Source organism: Hippocampus bargibanti, linkage group LG20 (genome assembly GCF_051943395.1).
Source record: "Hippocampus bargibanti isolate YZ-2025 linkage group LG20, ASM5194339v1, whole genome shotgun sequence".
In the NCBI taxonomy this organism is placed as follows: Eukaryota; Metazoa; Chordata; class Actinopteri; order Syngnathiformes; family Syngnathidae; genus Hippocampus; species Hippocampus bargibanti.
Window position 1 is genome coordinate 5,424,479 of NC_142753.1, and position 27,314 is coordinate 5,451,792.

Here is a 27,314-nt window from a genome sequence, read left to right on the forward strand (position 1 = left end):
CGGGGTGATTCTATGAGGAGGCATGCAATTTGGTTTTTGTCATTCTTTTTTAAGATATTTAGCTCTTCTCTTGTCGTGTCATTATTTTCGCGTCTTTTAGGGCGTCATTTGAAGGGAAACGATTTTACTTCGTTTGCCGTCTTTTTAAATCAAGCACGTGACCACCACCTCGACCGGCGACGTCATTAAATTAGCTTTGTTTTCAAAACCCCTGCAGTGTTCAAATACATTCGGAAAATTGTCCAAAACCGAAAATGCCACCGTCGTTCTTGAAATTGCGATTAGCTAATTATTTGCACTAGCATGAAGACACATTTAAATATATGGGCAAAAATGATCCCATTATAGCGTATTATCATGCTCCGTGTGTTCCCGAGTCGCAATCCGTATTTGCGGGGAAAATCGTTTTGCACGGTGTGTACATGAATGCAACACGACCAATTCGAACAATTTATCAACTCTGTCGCAGGACCACCGTTAAACATGCGAAGTATGGCGGAGTGGGATCCACCTGCCAATGAGCAGAGGTACGTTTATTGTTTTATGAAGCTTTTAATTACCTAAAATCCGTTATTGTGCATAACGACGCGATTATAACACAGTTGCGTTGTTTTCTTGAACGAGTTGATCACCCGGCCGGAAGCTACTGGCAACCTCCGTTCGTCTGTTTTGGGAAGTGCACTAAACTTCCACGCCAAATAATTATTTCTAAGAACTTCTCTTTTTGTGCGTTGGCTCGATCACACATATGCGATTTCGACAGTGTTGCAACCTTACGGGTCTAACCGGTGGTCAATTCGCTGCATAATTTGGCTTGTTTCGTCGCTTATTTTTGTTGACAACTTTTCTTTTTGACTTCCTGTCAATTCCACCGATGTCGATATTTAACACTAAAATTGTTTTGGGGGATGTATGTTTGTTTCGAAAAAAATTGCCGACTATACGTTTCATTTGTTGTTTATACATGTTGTCAAGTTCTGCTTAGAATGGATCGCCACGGGAGTCGCAGACTGCATGTCAGCAATGATAACGAAAATGTCATGGTCAAAGGTCAATGTATAGACATGGGGTGAAGAACCGAAGACCAGTGGATCAAATTTGGCTATTACCCCCCACCCCCCCCACCCTCTCGTAAAAGGAAAAAAGACATTGTACGAAACACCATTTCCAACAACCAGATTCACATAATAATATTTTCTATGACGGCGATGGCGTAGTTTGCACACCTGATTGGGGTTTTAAGTCTGTGTTCGTATCTTGAACCTAAAATACAGTGACAAAAAAGCCCCCTCCCCCCAGAAAAAAAGTGGCATTTCACTGTCAAAAGAGCTATTGAAAAGAGGGCCAAACTCACCATTTTCCACGTTTTTGTCTATGTTGCAGCTCCTGGTTACTAAGATGGCTTCCATCGTGGTGCCCCACTTCCCTGTCTCAGCTAAAAGATGCGGAGGAGAAAATGCTGAAAAGTAAGTGCCATCATGATTCTTCTCCTCCGCACTGTCTTCATTGTCCAATTCTTGACACGGCAGGCGTCAAGCAACCTTTCTCCAGACAGCACGTCCGCATCTCCAACGGAAACTACCTCTGGACCATCGCGTTCCAGACATCCTGTGCTCTGCAGTCCGGACCTCCCCTGGTTTTGCTGCACGGCTTTGGTGGCGGCCTGGCCCTATGGACTCAAAATCTGGACTCTCTCTCCAGCAACGGTCCGGTCTACGCCGTGGATTTGCTGGGCTTTGGCCGAAGCAGCCGTCCACTGTTCAGCGGTGAGCCGGAAGGGGCTGAGGAACAGTTTGTGGAAGCCCTGGAAGAATGGAGAGAGAAGATGGGCCTGCAGGAAATGCTGCTGCTGGGACACAATCTTGGAGGATATTTATCTGCTGCTTACACACTCAAATACCCAAACAGGTACTTGGCAACCCTTCAGCCATGGGAGCCGCTCGCGAGTCGGTGTCTTTTGCGTGTTGAAACTGGAAGCCTTACAAAAGAATTTGATTCTGAGATTTTCAATTACCAGCAGTTAAGTGGTCCAAAATATATTTTTTTCCCAGCCAACCTGGTCCTAAACCAACCTGAAGTAACGGTGGTGCATGTGTTAAAGGTTTCCTCTCTTCACTTCTTTTTATTTATCTGGCCATCTGGCTAGCTAGCTGGCTACCTAGCTAGCTATCTATTTGCTGTCTATTAGCAAACTATCTAGCTAGTTGGCTATCTAGCTAGCTATCTATTAGCTCGCTAGCTATCTGGCTAGCTCTCCATTGACTAGCTATTAGCTAGCGAGCTATTATTCCGGGTTGAGTGAATGCTTGAGTTATTCCGGGTTGAGTGAACGCTGCCTGTGACTGTAAAGTGACATTGAGAGTTTTGAAAGGCGTTTATAAATGAAATGTATTATTATTATTATTACAGTAAAGTCCCGTTATATCGATATCGGTTATATCGATAGTACTGCTTATTACGATACTATTTCTATGAACGCAAGGAGAAAATTTACATGCCGCAGGATTGGATATATCGATAGTCCGGTTATATCGATATTTTTTCCGACTTCCGAGAATATCCATATAACGAGACTTTACTGTATTATTATTATTATTATTATTATTATTATTATTATAATTACTTTCCTGCCAATTATTGCAAATTGTGGTTATTTTATAGGACGCTTTGTTTCTTTGTTTTTGTTATACCAGGAAAATATAAATCCGGCACCGTGTTGCGGTTAATTGACTCATAATCTCAATTTGGTCTACAGGGTAAAACATTTGCTACTGGTCGAGCCTTGGGGGTTCCCCGCACGTCCCGAGAACCCCCACCATAACTCCATCCCAGTGTGGATCCGAGCCATGGGGGCCGTCATGAGCCCCTTCAACCCGCTGGCTGGCCTCAGGCTGGCCGGGCCTTTAGGTTGGTACGCTCCGCACTCTTAAGATTTCTCAGCTGGGTGTAGATTCAAGCTCGGTCACAATCAAAAATAATAAGAACAAAAATGAATCAAAAAACAAAGTCCCTGCTCAAAGAACTGCAGTAATGCGGATGTTTTCACGCCCTTCCATCTGCCCCAGGTCCGACGCTGGTCCAAACAATCAGATCCGACTTCAAGCAAAAGTATTCCTCCATTTTTGACGACAACACCGTGTCCAACTACATCTACCATCTCAACGCGCAGACACCCAGGTAAGGGCGTCATGGACCGAGACCCCTCCATTTTGCTTCACTCAACCACCCGTCCCCTTTTTTAGCGGCGAAACGGCTTTCAAGAACATGACCATCCCGTACGGTTGGGCCAAGCGGCCCATGCTGGAGCGCATCGGCCAGGTCCAAGCGGGAATTCCCATTTCTTTTATCTACGGCTCCCGTTCCAGCATCGACAGCGCCTCGGGATACGCCTTCAAGAAAATCAGGCCGGAGGTGGGAATCACGGTAAGTGAACCCGCGGCGAGCGTCAAGCAAAAGACACCGAATGAAGCAATTGAAGTCTGTTCGCCTTTCGTCTACGTATCAGGTGATTCGAGGGGCCGGCCATTATGTTTTTGCCGACCAGCCTGAAGACTTCAACCAAACCGTCCTCGGCATCCTGGCCAGGACGGAGAAGAAAAATGCAGATTTCGGCAACCCAAAGCCATGAAAACGTCTACGGTTCTTTTTTTGAATTGCTTTTTATAAGCGAACACACACTTTGAACTCAACCCCACAACCTAACAGGGACGTTCGAAAGCATTCGAGCTTCTCTCTTGATGCACTTTACCGACCCGGAGACGCTCGCCCAGCCATTCGGGATGAACTCTAACCGAGGATTGCGTCAAATCGCCACTGTGAAAAATGTCATCACGTGCCTTGTTGTCGGGCAAAAGTAATTTTGGATCTGGAAGGACAATTCTTCGTATTGGGTGTCTGGGTTTGGAGCGCGGATCTATACGGAATGTTCTCGCAGATACGAGGGAAAAAGTAAATAGGACAAAGGGCGAGTGCTCGTCTTTGTGTGTCTGTTCTCAAAATCCTCCACTCTCCCAACCAGCAGGTGTCAGCGCCGCCTCTGCACTGCTGCACGAACAATATCGGCTATGCCTGCATGTTAGGGGGGAGTCGGTGATCATGGGGCTGGAAGGTGTTTGACTAAAAAAAATAACACTTCCTGTTTCTCGGATACACATCAGAAATCAAGTTTTTGCGGAAGTCCCCCTAAAAAATAACAATAAAATGAAGAAATATGAGAAATCTGTTACATACGTTAAAGAAACGTGCTGTTTTTTTTTTTTTTTTTTGTTTGAAATAGCCACTATTCCCGGAACATTTCTGACACCATTTTAATTGTTATGCTATTTTCAATTTTATCTTGAAGGGAACCAAACGGGTAGCAGTTTATTACTTGATTTTTATTTTATTTTTAATTTCCTTTAAATCCTGCTCGCTTTTTGTCAGTAGGAACCCCCTCCGCGCAATTTAATACATTTACATCGAGTATATCATGTAATTACAGGAACATAAACAGGACATATTCTGACCATAACACAAATGACAAACTTGAAAGGGTATTTGCTCGGAAATGTCTTCCTGTTTCAATCACATTTGAATGTAAATAAAAATCTTAAACCCATGTTTGAAACTATGGATGGTGAGCCATTGATTTTTCGTGACTCCCGTTGTCATTTTTCCGCATAGGGCAGCGTGGAACTGCCAATGTGGCATTCACATTTTGGACTGGCACAAACATTTAGAACGTACATTCACATGTGCAAAAATGTGTCCACTCCAGTGCCGGGATTTTTGTCGTTGTCACTTCGAATTCAAAGACCCAGAGAATATTGAGTTTGAGGACTACGTATCATAAACCTTAAATGCAGCGAAGGAACTTTAGACTCTTTGCTTTCATCAGAAAAAAACTTAATTCCTAAATTATATGAGTCTGGAGTTATATGAGCTTGAAATGAGGGTGGCTGTCTAAAATACAATGCAATACATACAACTTGGTTTATATAGTGCTTTAACAACAGCTGAAGCTGGAACTAAGCGCTAACTTTGCGCTTGCGGAAAAAAACAAAACATTGCCAGAGGCCACTGCCAGCGCTTTATTGGCACCCAAACAAGAAAAAACAAAACCTGAATAAATTTGGGAATGGCGCTCTACCATCATATTTTCAATTCCTGCAAAAATGTGTGTTTAAACATTAAAATTTGGGTGTTCTTAGACGAGTCTGGGAGGCGAAATGGTGCGGAAAATATAACCGCCAAACATGCAGAACTGCATCCTACAGAGATGTGTTTAGGCTCGCCGTATGACAAAGGGGTGACTACATATCACCTTTGTAGAGGCGCTTGTATGGTCGCATACTACACAGTTAAAAAAAAATGTAAATTTCAACATTTAGCACAGTCGAGGTGGTGAGTGAAGGCCGCGGTCTGCATCTGTCAACACAGACATCAAGGGCCCCACATTTGCAGCGTCTCCCGGCAACAGCGTCGTCACGGACACCAAGTCTGTTAGGCTGCCAAGCTTCCGGAAGTAACGCTGCACTCGGACACGGTAATTTTATGGCTTGTTGCTACACGCACACGCCCCGGAGAGAACGCGTTTGAGCCCCGCAGTCTGCATTCTCGCGCATAAAATGTAAAATAAAGTTACTTCGAGATTGAATTTCTATTAACACATAACGATGCCCCCCTCTAAAACAATATGACAGTGTGTATATGTACATTAAAAAAGTCATTTTTTAAATAAAGGCATGCCAATACATATGCGGTACATATTTGTAAGTACAAATGATAAATAGTCATTTCGATGTTCATTTTAATCTTCAAGTTGATTGACAATTTGAATCCCCTAACTCATTTAAGTGACAAAATTGCATGTATTTTTTTATTCTAAATAAATTGTAAAAAAAAAAACTAATAACTTTATATAGACGTAGATTTACTTGTTAATTAATGATGTACATAATGTTTACATTCATTTTTCAGTGACTTTAACCGACCAACGAGAACCAAATAAGAAGAACCAACAATGAGAGGCACTCCGTTGGGCAACGGTTTCATCTTTCGCAACACAATGCATACCTTTTGCCCCGTGGCATTTGTCACTCGAAAGCATGCGTTCAATCGACAGAGCGATAAGACAAACAATTCATTCATTCATTCATAAATACACTGCTGTCGCGGACCAAATGACGGAGTTAAAAGTGACAACGCAGCTGCAAGTGAGACAAAACTAAAAATAAAACGAAGACAGCTGGCAGGGAGATGGAGGTCGGTTGTGAAATGAAAAGGGGTTGGGGGGGGTGATCTGAAGGTCACACAGGTGATATACACACATTACACACACTATGAATGGTGCACATTTCAGAACAGTAATAGGATTAAGTGAAACAGACTGTCGGTTCACTCTGACTGCAGCACAAGCAGTGTACAGTATCACGTGGTCATGTTCTAGTCCAAGTGGGACAACAACAAAAAATAGCCCAATTCATACAACGCAACTGCTTTGCACTGTGTCAGTTGCACTGAGAACTGTTTGAAAACAAGGAAGTACAAATAGAGAAGGTGCCTGTGCTTGATTGTCAATTGTTTGTTTGTTTGTTTTCCTGGTGACTTTTTTCAGGTCATTTTGCATGAGACTCATTTAGAATTTGCTAGTTTCGATTAAACCAGTCGTGCTGATTTTGGAAGCGTTACACTTTGAGTGGTCTGAAGCCAAACATTTGTTACACCTGTGACAAATGTGTTAATTCTTGAAACGTGACACTGTAAAATCACTTGAAACATTGAAACACACACAGGGACGCCCAAGCGACACACTACTTACTGAATTTTGTGTCGTTCTTGAGTTTGGTTCTTGCTACTTTTTGCCTGGATTCACGTGAGCAGCCATCTTAGAAAGAGGAGTGTCTTAGTTTTGAATTGACCAATCAGAAAACGTGCCAGGTGCTGAAAGGGAAATGGACCGCGCCCTGTCAGTCAAACAAAACTTATTTATAGCCAGTATTCATTTATATGACAGCTTTTTGACAGACGAAAAAAAATCCACACGAGGACTAATGTTAGCACGAGCGTGCACGTCGTGTCACGACAGACTGCCAGTGGCACATGTTGTGGAGTGCTCCATTCACAAATTTACTGCGTGCGCGTGCGTGTTTGATCCTGCGTGGATTAAATAGGCCACGGCGTGTTTGTGACTTGTTGCGTCATTATGTGTGTGCAAGTTCCTGATCCGATCGTCTGATCTCTTTGTGGGATATTTGCCCAGATGTTGCACGGATTACAACTCATTGATGTATTCATGAAAATGAGTCTAAAAACATTCAGACGCGGCTCCTAACACAGTTTTGTGTGAATGATTAAATTTTGCATTCATAAAAAAGGGTATTTAATTCTAATCAAAATACAAGTGTGCTGGGTACAGCACACTCGTTATGAACAAAAAATCTAAATACATTTTAAACGACATCACGAAAAGGCAAAAATAAACATCAGATTCTTTTTCCATTTAAAAATCTTGTCTGTAAATGACAAAAATGCCAAGTTAAATTCTAAGATTATAATATAGTGTCTCCGCCAAGGCCTAAATGGCAAAAATAAATAAATACAAATCACACCCCACCTTCTGTTCACATCAGTTTATTCTAATATATCTCTATCATATACATACAGTACAATATGCTCAAGACGTATGGCACATCCATTATTGTTGTAAATTTTGCAGTCCCTGGTATTGCTTGTGTGGCTACAGTATCATGTGACACCTTGTTCACTCGTCCCTCAGGTCGTCGTGTGCGTGTCTATGTATTAGATCTATAGCTCGATAGATGGATATCTACCCCAGCGATCCCCAACCTCCGGTCATTTTGGAAAACGGAAATGTTTTATTTAAAAAAAGTACCGGATTGTCTCTCTACAATAGGTCACACTTAACGCAAGTCAAGGAACGTTTATATGTCACGTGACATGTTAATCCTAAAATGAGTTGCATCATACACGGCGATTGTGGCTCGTATTTTTCATTTGCTACGTATCTTACTTTGAAGGTACGTTAACAGATAACCACAGCAAATCGAAGAATCGTGTTGCGGCCAGATAGGTTTTCACGCACGTCATATATAATTTGGTTGTATTTATTTGGCACACCTTAAAGGCCAAGTCCTGAAAATACTATCTGACATTAAACCAGTCAGTGGGGAAAAAAAGATTGGGGGGGGGGGTCGCTGATCGACACACACGCAAGCGACAGGTGGATTGTAGGTTAAGACAGCAAGAACAAATGCACTGTCAATACAAATATTCCACCAGGGTTGAGTCACACATTCAATTCGACACAGCCATGCTCCATGTTGGTGAGGGAGGCACTGTTGTCATGAGCTATAGGAGAACTCCCACCCCCACCCCCAACCCACCCACAGGCCAATCAATCCATTTGCATCAGGGTTGTTGTTGTTTTTTTGGAATGACGCTACAACAGCGGCTACCATGATTCCGCTCAAACCTCTGGATGGACGCAGGTTCATTTCCAAACATTTCATTCCCTTTTCAATATTAAGATAAAGAGCTGCCATTTTGGTGTAAGTACGTATCGGTATGTACACGAGTGTAATGTCTTTTTTTCCCAGTCTGAATCTTTTCTTTTTTTTTTAAGTTATGGGTGTTTCAATAATCCAGCAGGAACAGAGGAGTAATGGTGTTTTCTACGGCGATACGTAAACACTAGATGAAGTGCTTCAAGAGTTTTATTCACATATGTACACTAAAAGTCTTCTGCACACTGCACATCGGCTTGTGTGGGTTATTTTTGTTTTGTTTGTTTTTTTTTCCTAGTGGTGTGGAGACTCCAGATAGAAAAATAAAAGCGATGGACTACAAAATACTGCGTGCCACCATCTTACTCGACTCTTTCATTTGCCCCCCCCCCCCCTCACCCCCGTTTTCATGAAAGTACACTTTCAGTCGTCATTTTTTTTCCGAAAAAAAAACAAAACAAAACAAAAAACACGCAAAATCTTTAAAAAAATAATTTAAACGTATGTAAATAAAAACCGGCAACAGTGCAACAAAATGTAACGAGATGAAAACTGCTCGGATGTTCCTTGTTTAGAATATCAAGTGAAGTCAGTGTTTCGTATGTTTCGAGCAAAGGTGTCAAAGTCAAGGCCCGGGGGCCAAATCTGGCCCACCACATCATTTTATCCGGCCCGCGAAAGCTAATCCAACTTGTGAAATTTCGTAATGCTAGCTGAAGTCCGAACCAAAATTGTTAATTTTTCCACGTTATAATAATAATAATAATAATAATAATAATAATAATAATAATAATAATAATAATAATAATAATAAATTTGATTTCTAACCGCCTTTCAAAACTCTCAAGGACACTTTACAGTCACATATTTATTTTTTTTGTAACCACGATAAGTCATATTTTTTTTACTTCAAATTTAAAATAATGGCCCACGACAGCAAACCAGAACTACAATGTGGCCCACGGCAAAAAAATAGTTTGACACCCTTGCCTTAGAGTACTACATAAGTGACTGTGTGCAAACCTTGCGCATAACAATATCGCACTTAATGCCTCTTTTTTTGTTTGGTTTTGTTTTTCAAACAGGCCACAGCATCTCTTAAAAAAAATTTGGATTGGCTCCCGGGTGATCCGCCAAACACAAACCGGGCTTAGTGTTGACGATGGAGCGAAATCTGTTGGACCATCGTGATGACGCCCAGCTCAAAGTCCATACGGACACTCTGTCCTTATTACAAAGACAATTCAGCACACAAGTCGTTTTATATATTTAGAACCCCCCCCCCCCCCTTCAGGATACTTTTTGTACAAAAGTAGTACTTTGGCATACCAGTAAAACAACCGCGTGTTCCTCGTGAGGCACCAGCGCGTTCTGTTTTTGACTAGTATTGCTCGTGAACCTCCGGCTGGAGATCGAGATATTGAATAATGAGCTCAAAAAAAAAAAAATCACAAAACCTTTTTGAGGACGTATTCAGCATCCGTCATGTCAAACTTAAGGTCCACGTAGATCTCGTTCAACAATGAGGACACAAAGAGTAAAAAAAACACACACACAAACAAAAAATCAGTGAGAAAAAAACGCAGCAGGTTCAGAATTGAAAATATATTCTGAACGGTATTACCAAAATAAATAAAAAGCTGAAATAAAATACAAATGTTTCCTCATGATTCTTAAACGTTTCCGCTCATTCGCAAGCTTTTTTAAATCACATGCTAGTAGTAGACGCTACTAGCCTGTGACGCATGCTTGCTCCTTGGGCCTCGTCAGGTTACTAGTCCAGTACTGTCGTTCACCGATTCTTTTCTAAATGAGGTCTGAACCGGCGTTAGCAGTGGAGGAGGGCTGGGGGGAATAACTACAGACCACCCCCCTCTCCTCGTCGTTTTACTAGTGTGCTCAATCGTGAGGACATACTAGTACTTGATGGACCTTGAGGTGGACTATCAAGAAGATCCACTGATTACTCAGCTTGCCACAAGCTTGGATGGAAAGAAAATAAGTGGGGTAGGGGTCAAGTGCGTGCACACCCCTCCCCTAGATGACCTGGCAGCAGCTGTGAGGGGTCGGGGTGCACAGCAGCCCCTCCTTAGGACTGCGGTGGATGTTGACCGACAGAGTCTTGTCGCTCAGAGGCATCTGCAGGGCGCGGTTCTTCATGTTCCTGTGGTTCTCGCGGGCCAGGTCCAGCTCCCCGAGCATGAGGGTCCCCGAGCAAGACCCCTCCAGCAAGGGGTCCGCTCGGCCGTCCCCCAAAGGGGGCGGCGGCTGGTACAGGTTTGCGCGCGGCGACGGGCCGGCCAAAAGCGACACCTTGTCCAGGCTGCCGGTGGAGCCGCCCACGCACATGCGCCACACCGGCCGTTCCTGAGGGTCCCCGCCCGGGCCGGCGGGGCCGTTGCACGGCGTCCCCCCGCCCGGCCCGCCCGTCAGGTTGTGGAACTGCGAGCTCAAGCATAAACTCATCAATTTCAGGCTTTCCACCAGGCCGCCGGAAGCTTTGGCCGAATTCTTCCCTTGGCCCAAAACCGAGCCGGCGCCGGTGCAGTGGGGGGGGCTGTCCTGGGCCAACGACCTTTTCTCGCCGTCCTCGAAACCCCCGCGGACCGCCGCGTCCGACGTCCGACGGCTCCCGGCGTTGTCGGCGCTCGTCTCCGAGGAGGGCGTGGCCGCGCCGACGCTTTTCGGCGACGGGGGCGACGCTGCGCTGGAGTTCAAGTTGAGGCTGAGGCCGGGCTTGGTCCGGCCCCCTCCTTTCACGTCCCCTTCCTCTTCTTCGTCCTCCCCTTTCTCGTCCTCGTGGATCTGGTTGAGAACCGGGGCGCTCAGGCGCGACGTCAAACGGTTGCGGGACGAGGAGATTTTGGAACGGAGCACCACTTGAGCGGGAGGAGCGCAGGGGGCACGAGTGTCGCCCCCGTCTTCTTCCTCGTCCTCCTCCACGCTGAAAAGACTGAGACTGCGCGTTTTGCAAGACGCCACCGCCGTCAGAGAGCCCAGGCGAAGGGGGTTGAGGTGGGGCCTGGGGGGAAGCCGGACCCTCTTTTCCGGGTCCTGCTGGTTGTCCCGCCTGGGACCGAGATCCAGCAGAGCCGTTTTGGGTCGGGGGCCTTTATGGAGGCTTTCGGCGCTGCGGGCGGGCGACTGGGGCCCCCCGGGGTGGGACATCGCCGGACCCCCCAGGCCGTCGCTGACATCCTGGTGGACGTCCACTCGGGTGGGCCAAGACTGCCTGTGAACGGTTAGCACGCACATCAAGCGTTTTTATGCTTTTCGACAAACCGCGTGACTTTTTCAGCCATCAATCATATTTTATAAGAAACATTATTGAGAAATGCACAGAAAAATATCGCCTATAAAATCATGAAAAATGGCTGTGCGGTGTTTTAAATGATTCATTCACTGCTAGACGATTTGCAAAAATATGTCCACTCCGGTGCCAGGGTTTTTGTCATTGTCCCATAAATCAATATACAGTAAAGTCTCGTTATATCAATATCGGTTATATCGATAGTACTGCTTATTACAATACTATTTCTATGAACGCAGGGAGAAAATATTTACATGCCGCAGGATCGGATATATCGATAGTCCGGTTATATCGATATTTTTTCAGATTCCCGAGAATATCGATATAACGAGACTTTACTGTATATTGTATTGTTTTTTTTAGTTGTGTTAGTTTCCATTGTAAAGCTTAAAGGACAACCGACGTCTCCAGACAAGTTGTGTCCATAATTTGTAAAATGGCTTCAAATGACTTCTACTGAGCGTATTTTAATAAGATTCCACCGCATATAGCTATATTTTATGTTTTAAGACTCGCTCTGAATATTCAGGAAGTCTTGTTTTTGAGTTGGTGACGAATCCGTACGTGACGTCACGAAAGGACCGCCCCCTGATGGAAAAAAGACACATTGTAGCAGTCCTTCCATCACGTCAATGTATTTTGCTGTACATGTTTGGTCTGAGAACCATGTTGCACCCAAAAGCCGCCAGAAGAGGGCATCCAAGCTCCATATAAGGAATTTATCAGCCTGTGGTAGCAGAGGTGGCCACTGGAGATCACCATTTTGTGCCTCTTTTTTTTTGGGTGAGAGATTTTCCCCCAATGTTGCCTCAAAATGGCACATATAATTCTTTAATCGATTGCAAACATGTATGCTTTCCTCTTCAGAACTATTTGAATCATTCATAACTGGAGGTGTAACAAGAAAGCATATTCCCCGAATCTGAAGCCATTGTTTTGATTCTCCAGCAATGCAAGACGTCTTGGCGTGACGTCACGAACTGGGGGCGGGACTTTCTGAAAATGCCCAATTCGCAGCTCAATTTTTGGCAGATTTTGGACACTTTAAGTCATTTTTATTGGTGTTTTGCATTTGACTAAAAATATCATACTGCGTGTTTTGGGTATTTTAGATGCTATAAAACGTTTTTCCTGATGTCAGTTAAAAAACAAAAAAGTGACGTCGGTTGTCCTTTAATTATTTATTGCTAACAGCTAGCCTAACGAACGTCATCATCACTCCAAATCATCACACGATATTCCTTTGTGTGACTTGAAGGACATTTTTCATTTGCGTTTCGTTGTCTGCATTCCGCTCAAAAGTTCATTTTATTGCATTTATTCGATTTTTTTGCGGTGTAGCATTTCGCAGCGCGAAAGTCTCAATTCCTTGAACAGCCTCATCACTAGAGTGTTATTAGCATGGAGGTGTGTGCGTGTGCATGTCCGCGTGTGTCTTTTTTTTTTTTTTTAAAGGCAGCCATCTGTTCCTGTCAAGTTCATCTGTTGCAGATTGAGACTAGCCAGCCTTGATTCAAGGAGGGAGGTGTTTATGACTTGGAGGGTTTTTAAGATGTAACCAAGATCTTTTTGTACCTGAACTGGGCCTTGCTGGGGCTTGGCGATCTGGTCTGGCTATGCTGCTCCTTGTCCTGCCGCTCCCTCAGCATCCTCTCGGCGAGAAGGTAGTATGTCGCCGTGATGTGGTTGTACTGGTTTGATTCCAGAGCCCTGACGAATGAGAGACCCGGAGGCCATCTTGGTTTGAAAATGCGGCGGGGACAAATAACCTTTTTTCCATATATAAGGCACACCGCATGATAAGGCGCGGCAGTAGAGGTTGGGGTTACGTTAGGTGTCCACTAGAGGGTGCTGCGATAAAGGGAATGTCAACAGATTTTGCCATCATTTTCCTTTTTTTGATGTCAAACACGAAAATAGACATTGGAGAATAGTATATTGTGTGGTATTTTGTCCATTTTTGAGCAAAAAAATCGTAAATATCCAAATAATTATTCAATTATTCAAAGCAAAAGCAGTGCTTTGCCACATATGAAAAAAAACAGCTTTAGAGATTGCCATTTCATGCTGCCATGAAACATTTAACCCTTGAAAGCGGTGAACTGTGGTACGTACTCGATGATGGTGTCTCGATCCGCAATCCCGCCCAGCACCATACGCTGGATGATGGAACCGTGCTCTTCTTCCAGCAAACTGCGGTGGGACACCAGCGGGGTGGACAGCTTGGTGGCCGGCGATGGGTCGACGCCTTGTAGCCACGTGTGGTTTTCAATCTCTTCGAGAGTCGCTCGCTTCTTGGGGTCCCGCTGGAGCATGTGTCCGATAAGACTGGAAGAATTCACATGGGGGTTAATAGCGAAAAGTTTATAGGGGAGCTTTTGACGCGATCTGTGACCCAAGTGAATACCGGTATAGATAATAACATGAAATGACATTAAAATGGGACGACATGCCATTAAAATGGACAAGGAAAGATCCCTAATATTGCTTTTTGTGTGTATGTTAAATTATTCTCGTGAATTGTAAAAATAAATGCGCGAGTGAGTACCATATTTTGAAGTATATAAGCTGCACCCACAATGAATGGTGAATTTTTTCCACATACAAGGCGCACCGGACTATAAGGCGCACCATCAATGAACGAAAAATGTTTTCCAAATATAAGTGGGTAAAATTAGTCTTCCGATGGATAAGGTGCAGCGGAGTATAAGGCACAGCCCCAATGAATGGTATACAGTGAGACCTCAACTTACAAACACCTCATCTTACAAACTTTTCGTCTTACAAACGTCAAATTTATGAAAATTAAACCGTATAATAAGCACTATTTTCATAATACACACCCACCACGGCTGGCGGAGTGATCTTCGGCGGAAGCACACGACCGAACAGCACCAGAGGTTAAGTTACCAACAGTCCTTATGGAAGGTGACTCTCCTTCCATAAGCCATCAACAACCATCAAAAAGGGAAATAAAACTTTATTTTACAGCACAGTTTATTTCTTTAATTACAGTCGTCATATAATGCGCCTCTCTTACCAAACAGCAATTCCCTTTGACCTTCGACCTCCAACGCCATTCCATCAAGCCATAAATGACCATCACAAATGTAAATAAAGTGACTTTATGATACAATGCAGTGTATTTCTTTCATTACAATACAATAGCACATTTATTATACATAGAATAAGGTATGTTGTGTGTAGTTTTAAGGCTAATTTAGTTGAAAAGTATATTTTATGGAAACCCGGGAACGGATTATTCCCATTTTAATGGTTTCCTATGGGATTTTTTTTTTTTTTTGAGATACACACTTTTCGCCTTACACACTCTGTCTGGGAAGCAATTAAGTTCGTAAGTTGAGGTCTCACTGTATTTACAAACTTTTTCCATATATAAGGTTCACCAGACTATAAGGCGTACCTTCAATGAATGTAAAAGGCTTCCAAATATAATATATAAATACATATGTTTTCCAAATATAAGGCACACCACATTATAAGGCGTCACTGTGGAGCATGGGGTGAGGCACCACTTTTTCTACAGGGGGGGAAATGAAGTCAGTGGATACTGGAAGTAGTTGCGAGACCTGTAGTGGCTCAATATGACTTCACATATAAGGCGCACCGACCGGCGTATAAGGCGCAGGGTCGTCTTTTGAAGAAAATCAAGGCTTTTAGGTGCACCTTATACACTGGAAAATATGGTACGCAGAAAAAAAGGGCTTTGCTAAAATGAGTGTGAGCAAGAGGGGGGTCGAGAAGCCTCCGCTGGCATCTTCACACGTTGGAGGGTATGAAATATGTCGCACCCGCCGAGCGGGCTCGTCCATCTGCAATGTGCGCTCGTACTCACTCTTGACAAGCGGCGGAGATGTGCGGGGGCACCGTGTATTTGCAGTCCATAATCATGGTGAGCGTCTCGCTGTCGTTGGCTTCCTGGAAGGGCGGCTGACCGCACACCAGCATGAAGAGAATCACACCCAGGCTCCAGATATCTGCCGGGGGAGTGAGGGGGGTGACAGAGAGGTGTCAAAGTGCATCCATAAACACAACTTTTTTCAAACAAAGCGCGACCGCTAGTTCGCGTTTTTTTTCCCCATTTCGCCTGCTGTTTAAAGTTGCAAAAAAACGACGCCGCTGAGCTTCTGGCACGGCACCATTGGAGCGTGTGAAAACAGCAATGACAAGGGGAAGTATCTTCTTGTAATCAAATGACACCATGCCAAGACACAAAAGACAGGATGTTGTCCATTGTTACCCCCCCCCAAACCCGCACGGAGCAAAACACCTACAAAATCTATTCTCGTGAAACTTGAGCGATCCGAGTCGTTGGTAGACTGCGACTGGATGGCCAAGGCGCGCCATTGCGGGCCACAAGTATCCATTCATTTGCTCGATGAACGACTGAAATAGTGTTGGGGGGGGGGGGGTAACATCATGCCGTGACGAGAGAGTGCTAATGACGCTGGATGCGAGTCAAGATCTGACGGGAGGTGCGGCGCTTCGACAGGCAGCTGGAGCTGCACCAATACGATGACTCGCTTCGCCGCCATTTTTTGCTTCCTGACCTTGATTTAAAAAAAATAATAAAATAAAATAGCGCCCCCCCCCCCCCCAAACCAAAGCCCATAAATATGCGCTCGCTTCATGCGCATCTGTCTGAGAACAAACGCTCGCATGGCCCTGGAGCATTACCCCCCCCCCCCTCACTTCCCCCTCCCTCGCCCTGGCACACATGCATGCAATATCCCGGAAACTAGGTTAACGTACGCATCTCTGCGCAGCGTCACACAAGTGCTAATTTCATGCTACACTTCACTTGGCCACTTTTTGGGGCTGGGCGGGGGTTCTTGCCAGCTCAGTGGTCCTTTGGCACACTTCCTGCCGTGACATGTCGCCTGCGATTCAGGGAGAAACAGGGAGTGTAGTTTCTAAAAAAACTGACAGGAAGGAACAATATGGTGACAGGAACGTATCGCGATCCGTGACGTCTTAGAAAGTAACATATTGGGTTTTTTTTGCAGCCACGACTAATTGAATGGACCATTCCCCCGCCCCGGCTCAATATCTTTTCTTTGGTTTGGCATAAAATACTGCTTAGCGGCGCCTTTAGAGGTGTGCTATTTTAAGTTGCTCTCGTTATATGTGTGTGTGTGTGTATATATATATATATATATATATATATGTACACGTTTTTTTCGCCACCAGAGCATCTTCTGCTGCGGTTAAACAATAAGAAAATTGATTGCAGAAAACACAAAGTGATGCTAAAGTTGGACATCAGTGCTATCAGAGTTCAATAATTAAAAAAAAAACAACAACGGTGGTGTGATAATTATACACCGGGGGATATGTTCCATCTCGATGAGGATCCACTAAGTTTGTTTTTGGTGCTGGGAGGCGTCTCAAGCTGCTTGCGGTCGCCGTCGCCATCGTACCCCTGCGCCGACGTCTGTGAGCAACTGCTGCCGTCTGCCTCATTACTTCCGTCCACTTCATTTCTCCACATTAATTTATTTAGTTAGTCATCTATTTATTTGTAGATTTGTTCATGTATGTATTTATTTATTCATTCATTAATGTATTTATCTGTTTGTTTATGCATGTATGTATCTATTTATTCATGTATGTATTTTTTTATTTGTACATTGTATTTATTTATTCATTAATCTATCTATCTCTCTATCTACTTATTTATTTATTTATTTATTTATTTATTCATTCATTGATCTATCTATTTATTAATCTATTTATGCATCTATTTGTTTATTTAGCTGTGTATTTGTTTACTTATTTGTATGTCTATATATTTAGTTGTGTATCCTTTTATTTACTTAAAAATAAAAACATACATAAATAATAATGTAAATGTCTCCACTGCGAGACTAATAAAGGCAAATCCAATCCAAATCCAATCCAATAAATACAACTTCAAAAAACAGATGGCTGTGAAAGCCAAATTTTAAATGCTATTAAATAGAATTGGGCCAATGTACCAAATGCAAATTATTTCCTGAATTCTGCATGTGCAACAGTAAACCTTTTTTAAAAATGGATGTATTTATTTTTTTGGTGTGTGCATATTCATGAAGGCTCCGTGCTTGGTTGGGCGGAAAGAAGAAGTCTATATTTAACCCGGCATTTGCAGGATGTTAAAAAAAACGGAGGGGGCTGACTGTTGTCTGTTCAAAAGCGGGCTTATGGCCACTGGATGGAACATTGCAGCCTGGTTACCTTCAAGTCCTCAATGCAAGAATTTCGGTTTGGAGGCTGATAATCACAATGTCACATTGTAGCCACTTAATGACAAAATGCATAGACAAGCGCGGCAAACAACACACAGAGCCACAATGGGCCCATGCGACCCTACCCCCCTCCCCCGTCCGGCTGATATTGTCCAACAACAGGATGGCATTATTTCATTCCAGAGATTTGGAGAACGCTCATTTGCTTGGCACAAAATAAGAAAGGCAGAGAGCAGAAAATAGCGTCGCTAATCCATCCAGTCAGAGAGCAGGGGGAAAAAATGAAAATGCTTCTCCATTTTGTGTCCTGGCGTAAAGCCCAAGGAGACATTTTCTTCTTAAACCATCCACAAATCTAAATGCTATCTTTTATGCTTTTACATTATATTTTGATCTGGCGTCAATGCTGATGCTCAGAATCAGAATCAGAATACCTTTATTCGTCCCGCAATGGGGAAATTTGAATGTCCAATTTTGCAATTTCAAAGAATGCTAAGGCTAATGCTGTTTCCATCACTCTCAATCGGGAAACATTGTGTTTTTTTACACTTCGGACGCAGGTGTAAAAGGCAAGGCACGTGGGACAAATCTGGCCCGCGACATCATTTTATTCGGGCCGCGAAAGCAAATGAAATGTGAAATTTCATGATACTTGCTGAATTGAATTTTTTTTCAGCATTTTTGGCTGCGGCATTCAGCAAGGAGAAGACTGTGCGGAGCGCACAAATGAGCCAGCACTGTTTTTGATTGGGAGGTATTACGGTGCCATTTGACTGCCGTCGCTGGACAGCTTGGGGTGTTTTGTTTTTTTTTTGCGCCTGTAATGGGCACTTTTGTTTTAATAAGAGCACTTGATCAGCGCGACTTTGCGCAATTCAAGCGTGCAAGTGTCTATCCAATCAAATTTCATACACTGACATTGACATTTAACAGTTTACATGCTCGGGCCATGTGAACCTTGAGCTCCTTATCAGCCTTCTGATAAAGCCGCCAGACTTGCAGACGCGCATCAGCTCTTATTCAATAACGCGAAAGAGAGAGAGAGAGAGACAGAGAGAGAGCAGAATGTTGCACGGCAACATTCTGCATAGCACCGAGCCCTCCCGCACGTATGTCGCTGCAACTTAAGCGTGACGACGAAGAAGAAGTCACCCGGCGACACAACAACCACCCGTCAATAATAAAAACAAAAGCTTCCGCCCGATTGGAATTCTGACTCACCGACGGCGGGAGCGTCGTATTCGTCCCCGAGCAGGATTTCGGGGGCAGAGTACGCCAACGAGCCGCACGAGGTGTTGAGCTTCTTGCCCGGCTGAAAGCGGTTGCTGAAACCGAAGTCGGTGAGCTTGACGACGCCTTGTTTCTCGAAGAACACCACGTTCTCGGGCTTGAGGTCCCGGTGCACGACGTGCAGGCGGTGGCAATAGGAGATGGCGTGTACGATTTGGGCGAAGTAACATTTTGATACCTGGAAAGAGGAGAGGATAAGTACGCATGATCCATCTTGAATAAAAGCATCGCTTTAGTGCCACCGAGTGGGATCTTCATGCTAAAGAACTACATCCAAGTGAAGGAAGGAATTTTAATCAGACAGGCCATCATTGTGTCTCATATAAGTGACAAGATGTCACCATCTTATCACATTTAAGCAATTATGAGCCTTTTGGGTGGCTCGCAAAATTGTGACTTGAGTTCAGAATTGGCAATGGGATACAGATAAATAGGTCATTCGCATAACTGTGTAAACAAAATCAAAATATCTCCACGGCAAGTTTCACCTCACACAACTTGGCAGCGAGGCTAGCGAGCGGAAGGCACGGAGCCATCATGATGCAGAAATGAAAACACTGCGGAAGAGTGTAACGTCGCTGCTCTCGCGCCAAAGAAAGACTTCGGATTTGTTAGCTAGGGAGGGATGACGATTATATTAATAATAATAATACATTTAATTTCTAAACGCGGTTCAAAACTCTCAAGGACACTTTACAGTCACAGATTTTCTTTTTTGTGCGCGTGAGCAGCGGCAGCAATTCGCACCAATGTAGCGGCTCAGAATTGATTGCCCGGTGAAACAGAGATGGGATGGGGTTTTTTTTGGTGGCGTCTTGTGTATATAGAAGAGTGATGAAGTGCTGCTTGCGCAAGTGAAAATGCTTCTTTTGTTTTGATGGGCACTTGCTATTTTTTAAAAAAATTTTAATACGAATTAATTAATTAGTCAGTTAATTAAGTAGCTGCCTGTCCATTTCTTTATTCATTTTTTTATTGCTCAATTTTGCCCGTGCTCTTGCATATTAAACACATGTGAGGATGTTCTGGTTTTGCTCCATGTCGTCAAGGCAACAAAAGCCAAACTCACGATTATCTCAGCAGTTTTCGGGGGAGGAGTACAGACTATAAAAAGAAAGGGGAAATAGATGAAATCATTTTGCCGTCAAAATAATAAATGAAACACCGATTCGGGATATGCGTCGTTTGTGAAAATACACAATGCGACTCCCGGATTCACAATGGAGTTTAATGACTTCTTGTTTGGCTCATTTCGAGAAACTTTGGTGGAAAGCACTCGTGTAGTTTTTGCGTAACGCTACTTGGGGCTGACAAAATAAACAGACCTTTATGTTATCGTCGCGTTAGCCCAAAATTCGTCTTTTTCTCTTCACTCTACCTCCGCAATTCCACCCGTGATTTAACCCAACTCACTTCCTCGCTGAGGCCTCCCTCGTGCTTCATGATGCAATCGAACATATCGCCGCCGTCGCCCAGTTCCAGAATGAGGTAGAGCTTCGTGGCCGTGTCGATGACCTCGTACAGCCGCACCACGTTGGGATGCTGCACCAGTTTCATGCAGCGCACTTCCTGGAAAAGGTGCCCTCGCGCCACCTGGTCCAGCTTGGTCTTGTCAATCACTTTCACCGCCACCTGAGACCAGCCAAAAAAAGCCAGTAAAAATACAGAAATAAACAAACGAATGAATGAATACATGAATAATCGTGGAAGTTCAGACCTTTTCTCCAGTGAAGACGTGCCGGGCAAGTTTGACCACGGCAAAGTGCCCGCGGCCCAGCGTCTTGTCCAGGTCGTACAGCCCGGCAATCTTCCCGTCATGGTGACGTTTGAGGCCCGCCATAGCCTCTGGCGGGGCGTTGGCGAGAAAGCGAGGGGGGAGGGGGATGGAGGAGGGAGTGGGGGGGTCTCGTGTCACCCTTTGGTCCCTGCGTCAGATGTCCATCTTCTTTGACGTTCAAGGGACGGCGGTTGAAAAAAAAAATCACCTCAGTCCCATCTTGTCATGCTCTACGGGACAAAAAAAAAGAAGTTGCGTGTTAGGAGCAACTTTGGTCAAGATTCCTGCATTGTGAGCGTAAACCATGCATTTCCACACGTTATGATGCGTGCCACTGCCTTGTTTGGTTTTATTTTTAGAGCAAGCGGCGGTCTGTGGGACAGTAAAAATGCATCGGTTTTTTTTTCTTTCTTTTTTTTTCAGAATGGCCGCTGCGATGCTACCCTGACAAGTTGCTTATTCAAAAACACGGGATGTCGCACTACGGCGTCAAATCAACTTCCTGTGTCCTTGTGCGTAGCCTTCATGACTTTTTACTGTGAGGCTGTGGGAAAGATTCGACATTTTCCAGCTAACGCACATTTTTCCTTTTTTGTGAAGCTACTGCAGAAGGGGGGGCTGAAAAAATAATTACAGTGTATCTATCTATCTATCTGCACATATACATATATATATATATATATATATATATATATATATATATATATATATATATATATATATATACATATATACAGTAAAGTCTCGTTATATCGATATTCTCGGGAGTCGGAAAAAATATCGATATAAGCAGACTATCGATATATCCGATCCTGCGGCATGTAAATTTTCTCCTTGCGTTCATAGAAATAGTATCGTAATAAGCAGTACTATCGATATAACCGATATCGGTATAACGAGACGTTACTGTACATATATACATATACACATATCTACATATATATATATACATATATACACATATAATATATATATCACAAGGGGTAATGTATTATAATGGCCAAATTTTTTTTTTTTGGTGATATGGGAAATAGTCTACTCAATAAAATGCAGCCATTATAATGAATATCAATTATACACATACATAAAAGTAAACTATCAATATGCCGGTTTGATGTACACATTTATCTCTCAAAAGACAACAATGCATTCCGATGAATAGAGCATTAAAATTTCCCAAATATAAATTCTCAAATTATACCACGTCATGCCATTAAAACGTCAGATAATCCCCCTAAAATTCACCGGTACCATAAAAGCTGTTCAAGCAAAACCATAAAAATCCTATAACGAGGTCAACTCACAGAAGACCGTTAACCGATGTTCATTCTGGTCACCTAAAACACGGCAAAAGGCTCCCGGCGCGCGCGAACGCTTCGTTCCTGGCATACCGCATCGGCCTGATAGCGTAACAACGGCCGCAGGCGGGAGGAGCGGCCTGACATTCCTGACTTCCACGAGCCTACCCCGCATGCCGATGCCGACGATGAGTGCGCGGCGGGCACGCCAAGTACAAGCCTGGAACATTCCTGCAAGGTGATCCACACCTAAGGTGTGCCCACACTCACCTAGATTCATCAAAACAATAGGACATAGGGGAGGCGTTGCCATGGAGCTCACCTTTAGAGGGGAAGAGCATGCAAGACAGAAAAAATAAATCCCGCTTGGTCATGGAACTAAATTAACTCATAAACTAAGTTACCACCATGGAGTAAACACCACCGATGTACCTTATGTAGTATCCTGCTTTCAACGCACACGTGGCCATGTTACGTGGGGTGCGACGTAAGCATGCAGTAGCTTAATCTCTCCTTGACGTGAGGTTACCTAATAAGGCGTAAGCGCACGAACGCTTCCTGTACATCCAGCAACCAGTGAACTTTGCATCTTGAAAGTGCACATCAGGGGTCTGTTGCGTAATCGAGTAAAGTGTGCTCATTTTTTTTCTTAACAGGAATGCACATCCAAATACAGTACAACATGTATGTGTTAGGGACTCAATGGGGGGTACAAATGACAGGCGACAATTTAGCATCCTCTTTGGCATTTCACGAAGCATGATTCTGACTTGATCTTAGTTTTATTTCCTGGTGCTTTCTACTATCTTTGTGACTGCTTTATTTCCTGTATATGATAGTTGACCATGTTAAGCGCTTTGTTGTAGCTTCCGCTGATGTTAAAGAGCTATATAAATCAATTTGGATTTTACATATGATAATGACGGTAAGTACACCCTACTCATTAGTTGCCACGGGGTTTCCTAAAATGTAAAGGACAACTGATGGATTATTCAATTTTGACAGATGTTTTTGTAATGTTTGGCTTCTCACTTTCCCTGAACTGAAAGTGGAATTGTTTGAGTTGGGCGAATGTTTTTTTTTTCCTCAATGTTAGCAGTGCTTGCTAACTAAAATGAGAATGAGTTCAATTGCTTAAAGGACAACTGACGTCTCAGGACAAGTTGTGTCCATAATTTGTAAAATGGCTTCAAATGACTTCTACTGAGCATATTTTAATAAGATTCCACCGCATATAGCTATATTTTACGTTTTAAGACTCGCGCTGAACGTTCAGGAAGTCTTGTTTTTGAGTTGGTGACGTCAGAAAAGGATCGCCTCCTCACCGTAAAAAAGACACATAGTAGCATCTTTCCATCACGTCAATGTATTTTACTGTACTGTTTTTTTTAAACCATGTCTTACACCCAAAAGCCACCAGCAGAGGGAGGCAAACTCCATGGAAAGATAGTATCAGCCTGTGGAAACGAGCTGATTCATTCCTCACCGGAGCTGGTCGCCATTTTTCTGCCTCTTCTTGGGTGAGACATTCCCCCCGCCCGTTTGCCTCAAAATGGCCCAAATAAATTCTTTAATCGATTGTAAACATGTATGCTTTGCTCATCAGGACTATTTGAATCATATTCATAACTGGATGTGTAACAAGAAAGCATATTCTCTGAATCTGAAACCATTGTTTTGATTCACAAGCAATGCAAGACGTCTTGGCGTGACGTCATGAAAGGGGGGCGGGACTTTCTGAAAATGCCCAATTCGCAGCTCAATTTTTTGCAGATTTTGGACACTTTAAGTCATTTTTATTGGTGTTTTGCATTTGACTAAAAATATCATACTGCATGTTTTGGGTATTTTAGATGCTAGAAAACGTTTTTCTGGTGTCAGTTAAAAAACAAAAAAGTGACGTCGGTTGTCCTTTAAAAGCTCATTAGGAACAGTTTTGGTTCATTTTCACGGTGATGCGATGGCTACGCGTAAACCCACCGACAGTTTTCTAAGAGTGGCTACAAACACAAGAGTCACATTAATATTTAATGCAAAGCTACTCAACTCCATTTCCATTACGGGTGGGTATCGCATCAAAATGCGTTCTTGCAGCAACACAAACACTCATCACCCTTTTCGACAGCTAACGACACAAACTCAACACAACAATTGGAAGCACGCAGACGATATTACTCATACTTCTTTGAAGACTACTACAACATATTCCGTTTTCTACAATTGTTTTGCGTTGCTAGTGAGCGAGCTGCTATCTCGGCTGGCATCTGGATGAAAGGTGAGATACACCCAGGCGTGGTTTGCCAGTCATTCACACAGCACATAATGACATTCATTCACAATGACACAACCGCGTCCACTGCAATAAACCTCACAAATGCTGTGCAGGAAAGTCGGAGCAAAATGTGGAATTCAGAACCGTGAGGTAGACGAGCTTACCAGAGTCACCTGTTCTTTATATTATAATTAATTGCGTTTGTTTTTGTTTTGTGAGCGGCAACTTGATTGGTCGATTTCTATTTTTGTTCGCTATTCACATTTACACTGACAAAATATTTCCCTTCCATTCATTAGATAGAAAAAAAAATTAAAGGGTTCAAAACGCAGAGCTCGTGAGAAACCATGTGTGGGTTACAATACAAAGGGTATGTCTCATCCTATTATATTTCTTTGGAAGCGGCATTTCAATCAAGCTAGAACAGTATGTACAGATGAGATGAAAACAAATACAGGCAGCTGTCAGCGTGGAGTTTTCTCCTTGCAGAGGACACTGATTCGCTGTGGCGACCCGTGAAGGGATACGTGGAATGGAAAAGAAGATGTTTCCAAATGTTATGATCATTTAAAACTATAGTGTCCTCGGGTTTGAAAAATAGGCATGGCGGGGAAACTCCCTCTCGTTCTGAGGTTGGAAGGTCAAATCCCAGCTGCGGTCTTCCTGTGTGGACGCGACATTTTCTCATGCTGGTGTGCATTTTCTCATAAGCGCCAATGACATGAATAAAGCAATTTAATTATGCCATTTAAAAAAATACAAATGTGATAATATTTGATGATTATTAAGTGGTCAGAAAAGTTTATTATTGCCTTTGGTGTCTCTTGCACACTTTCTAGCCATATTTGCAAATTCTACAGAAACCAGATGGCTTGCTCGATGGATGTTTGGATGGATGCTTCGCCCTTTTAATCCCCTAATCCATCGTGCAGTACTGCCTTAGTTCATGTAAATATGGATGATTCTTTGTGTACGTTTTTTTGTTTAAGACAGCCAAATCACATTTTAAAATGTCATTCACAATCAAATAGTTTACGCCAGCGGATCCAATAATAGCAACAGTGTCAACAAACCATTGTTAGATGTTCACTGCTATGGCACGAATGGAAATTTGGGTATCACGGGACACCATTTCAAAGGGTAGACAACAACAATAAAAAAATCCGCAGTGGATTCAGACGAAGCTGACGCATTTGACATAAGTGACGACCCGGGCCCACGGAACCAGCCTTTACCTCGCAAGCAACACTTACCCCGGAAAGGAAGCAGCCAGTCAATGGTTGTCCTCTTCGGGTTCTCTTTAACCAGACGGCAAGGCCGCACGGGGTTCCTGGCTTCTGGAACTGCAGCTTTCGACGACGCTTCGACCTGCCAATTTTTGGGCAATACGCAAAATCGATTGAGGTTGAACAATACGGTGTTTTATACCCAAACAGCTTCTGAATAAAATTGGAAAGCTCTCCCTCCGCACTGTAGCTCGTTCTGGCCCTCTCGTTCGATTGCGTCAAGCGAGGGAAGTGGTTAGCAGTAACACAGGAAGTGAGCGGTTGTAGTTATCAAATTACAGGATTGTTCTATTATGAACGACTCTTCAGTCAATCGGCCTTTCATTTGAATAAGTTTAAAAAATCCTATTTGAAAGCACAGACATTTGATTGCCGCTGCCAGAATAACATTTTTGTTAGATACGCAACCAGCCAAATAACGTAATATGAGGATTTTAGGGGACGAAAGAATAAAAACACGTTAAACCCGACACAAAGTACAAATTGGTGTACCGATATAATGCCAAATTTCATTTGCTATTTTCATTTTCGTTTGGTAGTGCAAACGTCAATAAAAACTCTATTTATTTTTTCAACAATGTAACCAGTTTCCGGTTGCGTCGCTTTCTGCTGAGCGTCAACTTGATGACCACAGCGCGTCAACCATCTCTGACGTCAGTATAGTATTGCGTTCATACGGTAAAATATTACCGAGTTCTTTTCATACTGCAACCTCTCCCCCAAAAAAACTTATCATTGCGCATATTCACAGAACAACGGCATTCGCGGAACTGTATGAATTGAAAAGCACAACGGCTGATTAAAGATTTAATGTTTGTAAAAATAAGCTAGCTGCATAAACTATGTGTGAATGAGCTATTTGCAGCACGACGGCGTTATAATTGGCCGGACACATGGACAATGCTCGAGCCGGTTATGTAATGACCAGACGCTCTTATACGGGTTCAAGTCGGACCTGTTTGGTCGATGAGCGATCACTCAACGGGATTACGGCTAGTAAATCTGGGCTGCGGGGAGTGCGACATTTCATTTTAAAACATTTACATACAGGTCTGTTCGGTGTACGAACCGACATAAAACCAGACAAAGGTTTCATTTTGCAACAACCGAAGCTTCCTTACTAAAAAGCTGTAATGTAAACAAAAGCAACATTGAATGTAGACTGCCCTCTATTGGCATAAAAACGCATTTTGCTCTTTCGTTGTGTAATATACCTCCGCCCCAATTTGGCTTCCAAATCCATCAGTATTGTAATTAGCTCAAAACTCATGTGCCGTACCATCCATCAATTGTTTGAATCGATTACATCGTAGTAACTTTCGAGAAAGG

At 43.3% G+C, this 27,314-nt stretch overlaps 2 protein-coding genes across 3 annotated transcripts; one reads left to right on the top strand and one right to left on the bottom strand.

Moving 5' to 3' along the window:
• The first annotated feature begins 417 nt into the window (after positions 1 to 417).
• abhd5b (abhydrolase domain containing 5, lysophosphatidic acid acyltransferase b) lies at positions 418 to 4,599 on the top strand. The gene is made up of 7 exons (XM_089023247.1): positions 418 to 527; positions 1,384 to 1,466; positions 1,530 to 1,908; positions 2,756 to 2,907; positions 3,066 to 3,177; positions 3,243 to 3,423; positions 3,506 to 4,599. The coding sequence occupies exons 1-7, from the start codon at positions 427 to 429 to the stop codon at positions 3,626 to 3,628; spliced, it is 1,131 nt and encodes a 376-aa protein (XP_088879373.1). The 5' UTR covers positions 418 to 426; the 3' UTR covers positions 3,629 to 4,599.
• Positions 4,600 to 7,595: 2,996 nt separating this feature from the next.
• LOC148882798 (SNF-related serine/threonine-protein kinase-like) lies at positions 7,596 to 26,202 on the bottom strand. Of its 2 annotated transcripts, none has more exons than XM_089023606.1 (8): positions 25,953 to 26,202; positions 21,070 to 21,359; positions 20,766 to 20,984; positions 19,284 to 19,530; positions 15,671 to 15,812; positions 13,930 to 14,142; positions 13,390 to 13,524; positions 7,596 to 11,736 (listed from the first exon to the last, which is right to left on the bottom strand). In XM_089023606.1, exons 2-8 carry the CDS (start codon positions 21,190 to 21,192, stop codon positions 10,542 to 10,544), a joined length of 2,274 nt encoding a protein of 757 aa, XP_088879732.1. In that variant the 5' UTR covers positions 21,193 to 21,359; positions 25,953 to 26,202; the 3' UTR covers positions 7,596 to 10,541. The 2 variants fall into 2 exon arrangements, with proteins under 2 accessions (XP_088879732.1, XP_088879733.1); XM_089023607.1 differs by lacking the exon at positions 25,953 to 26,202 and adding an exon at positions 22,750 to 22,839.
• Positions 26,203 to 27,314: the final 1,112 nt, after the last annotated feature.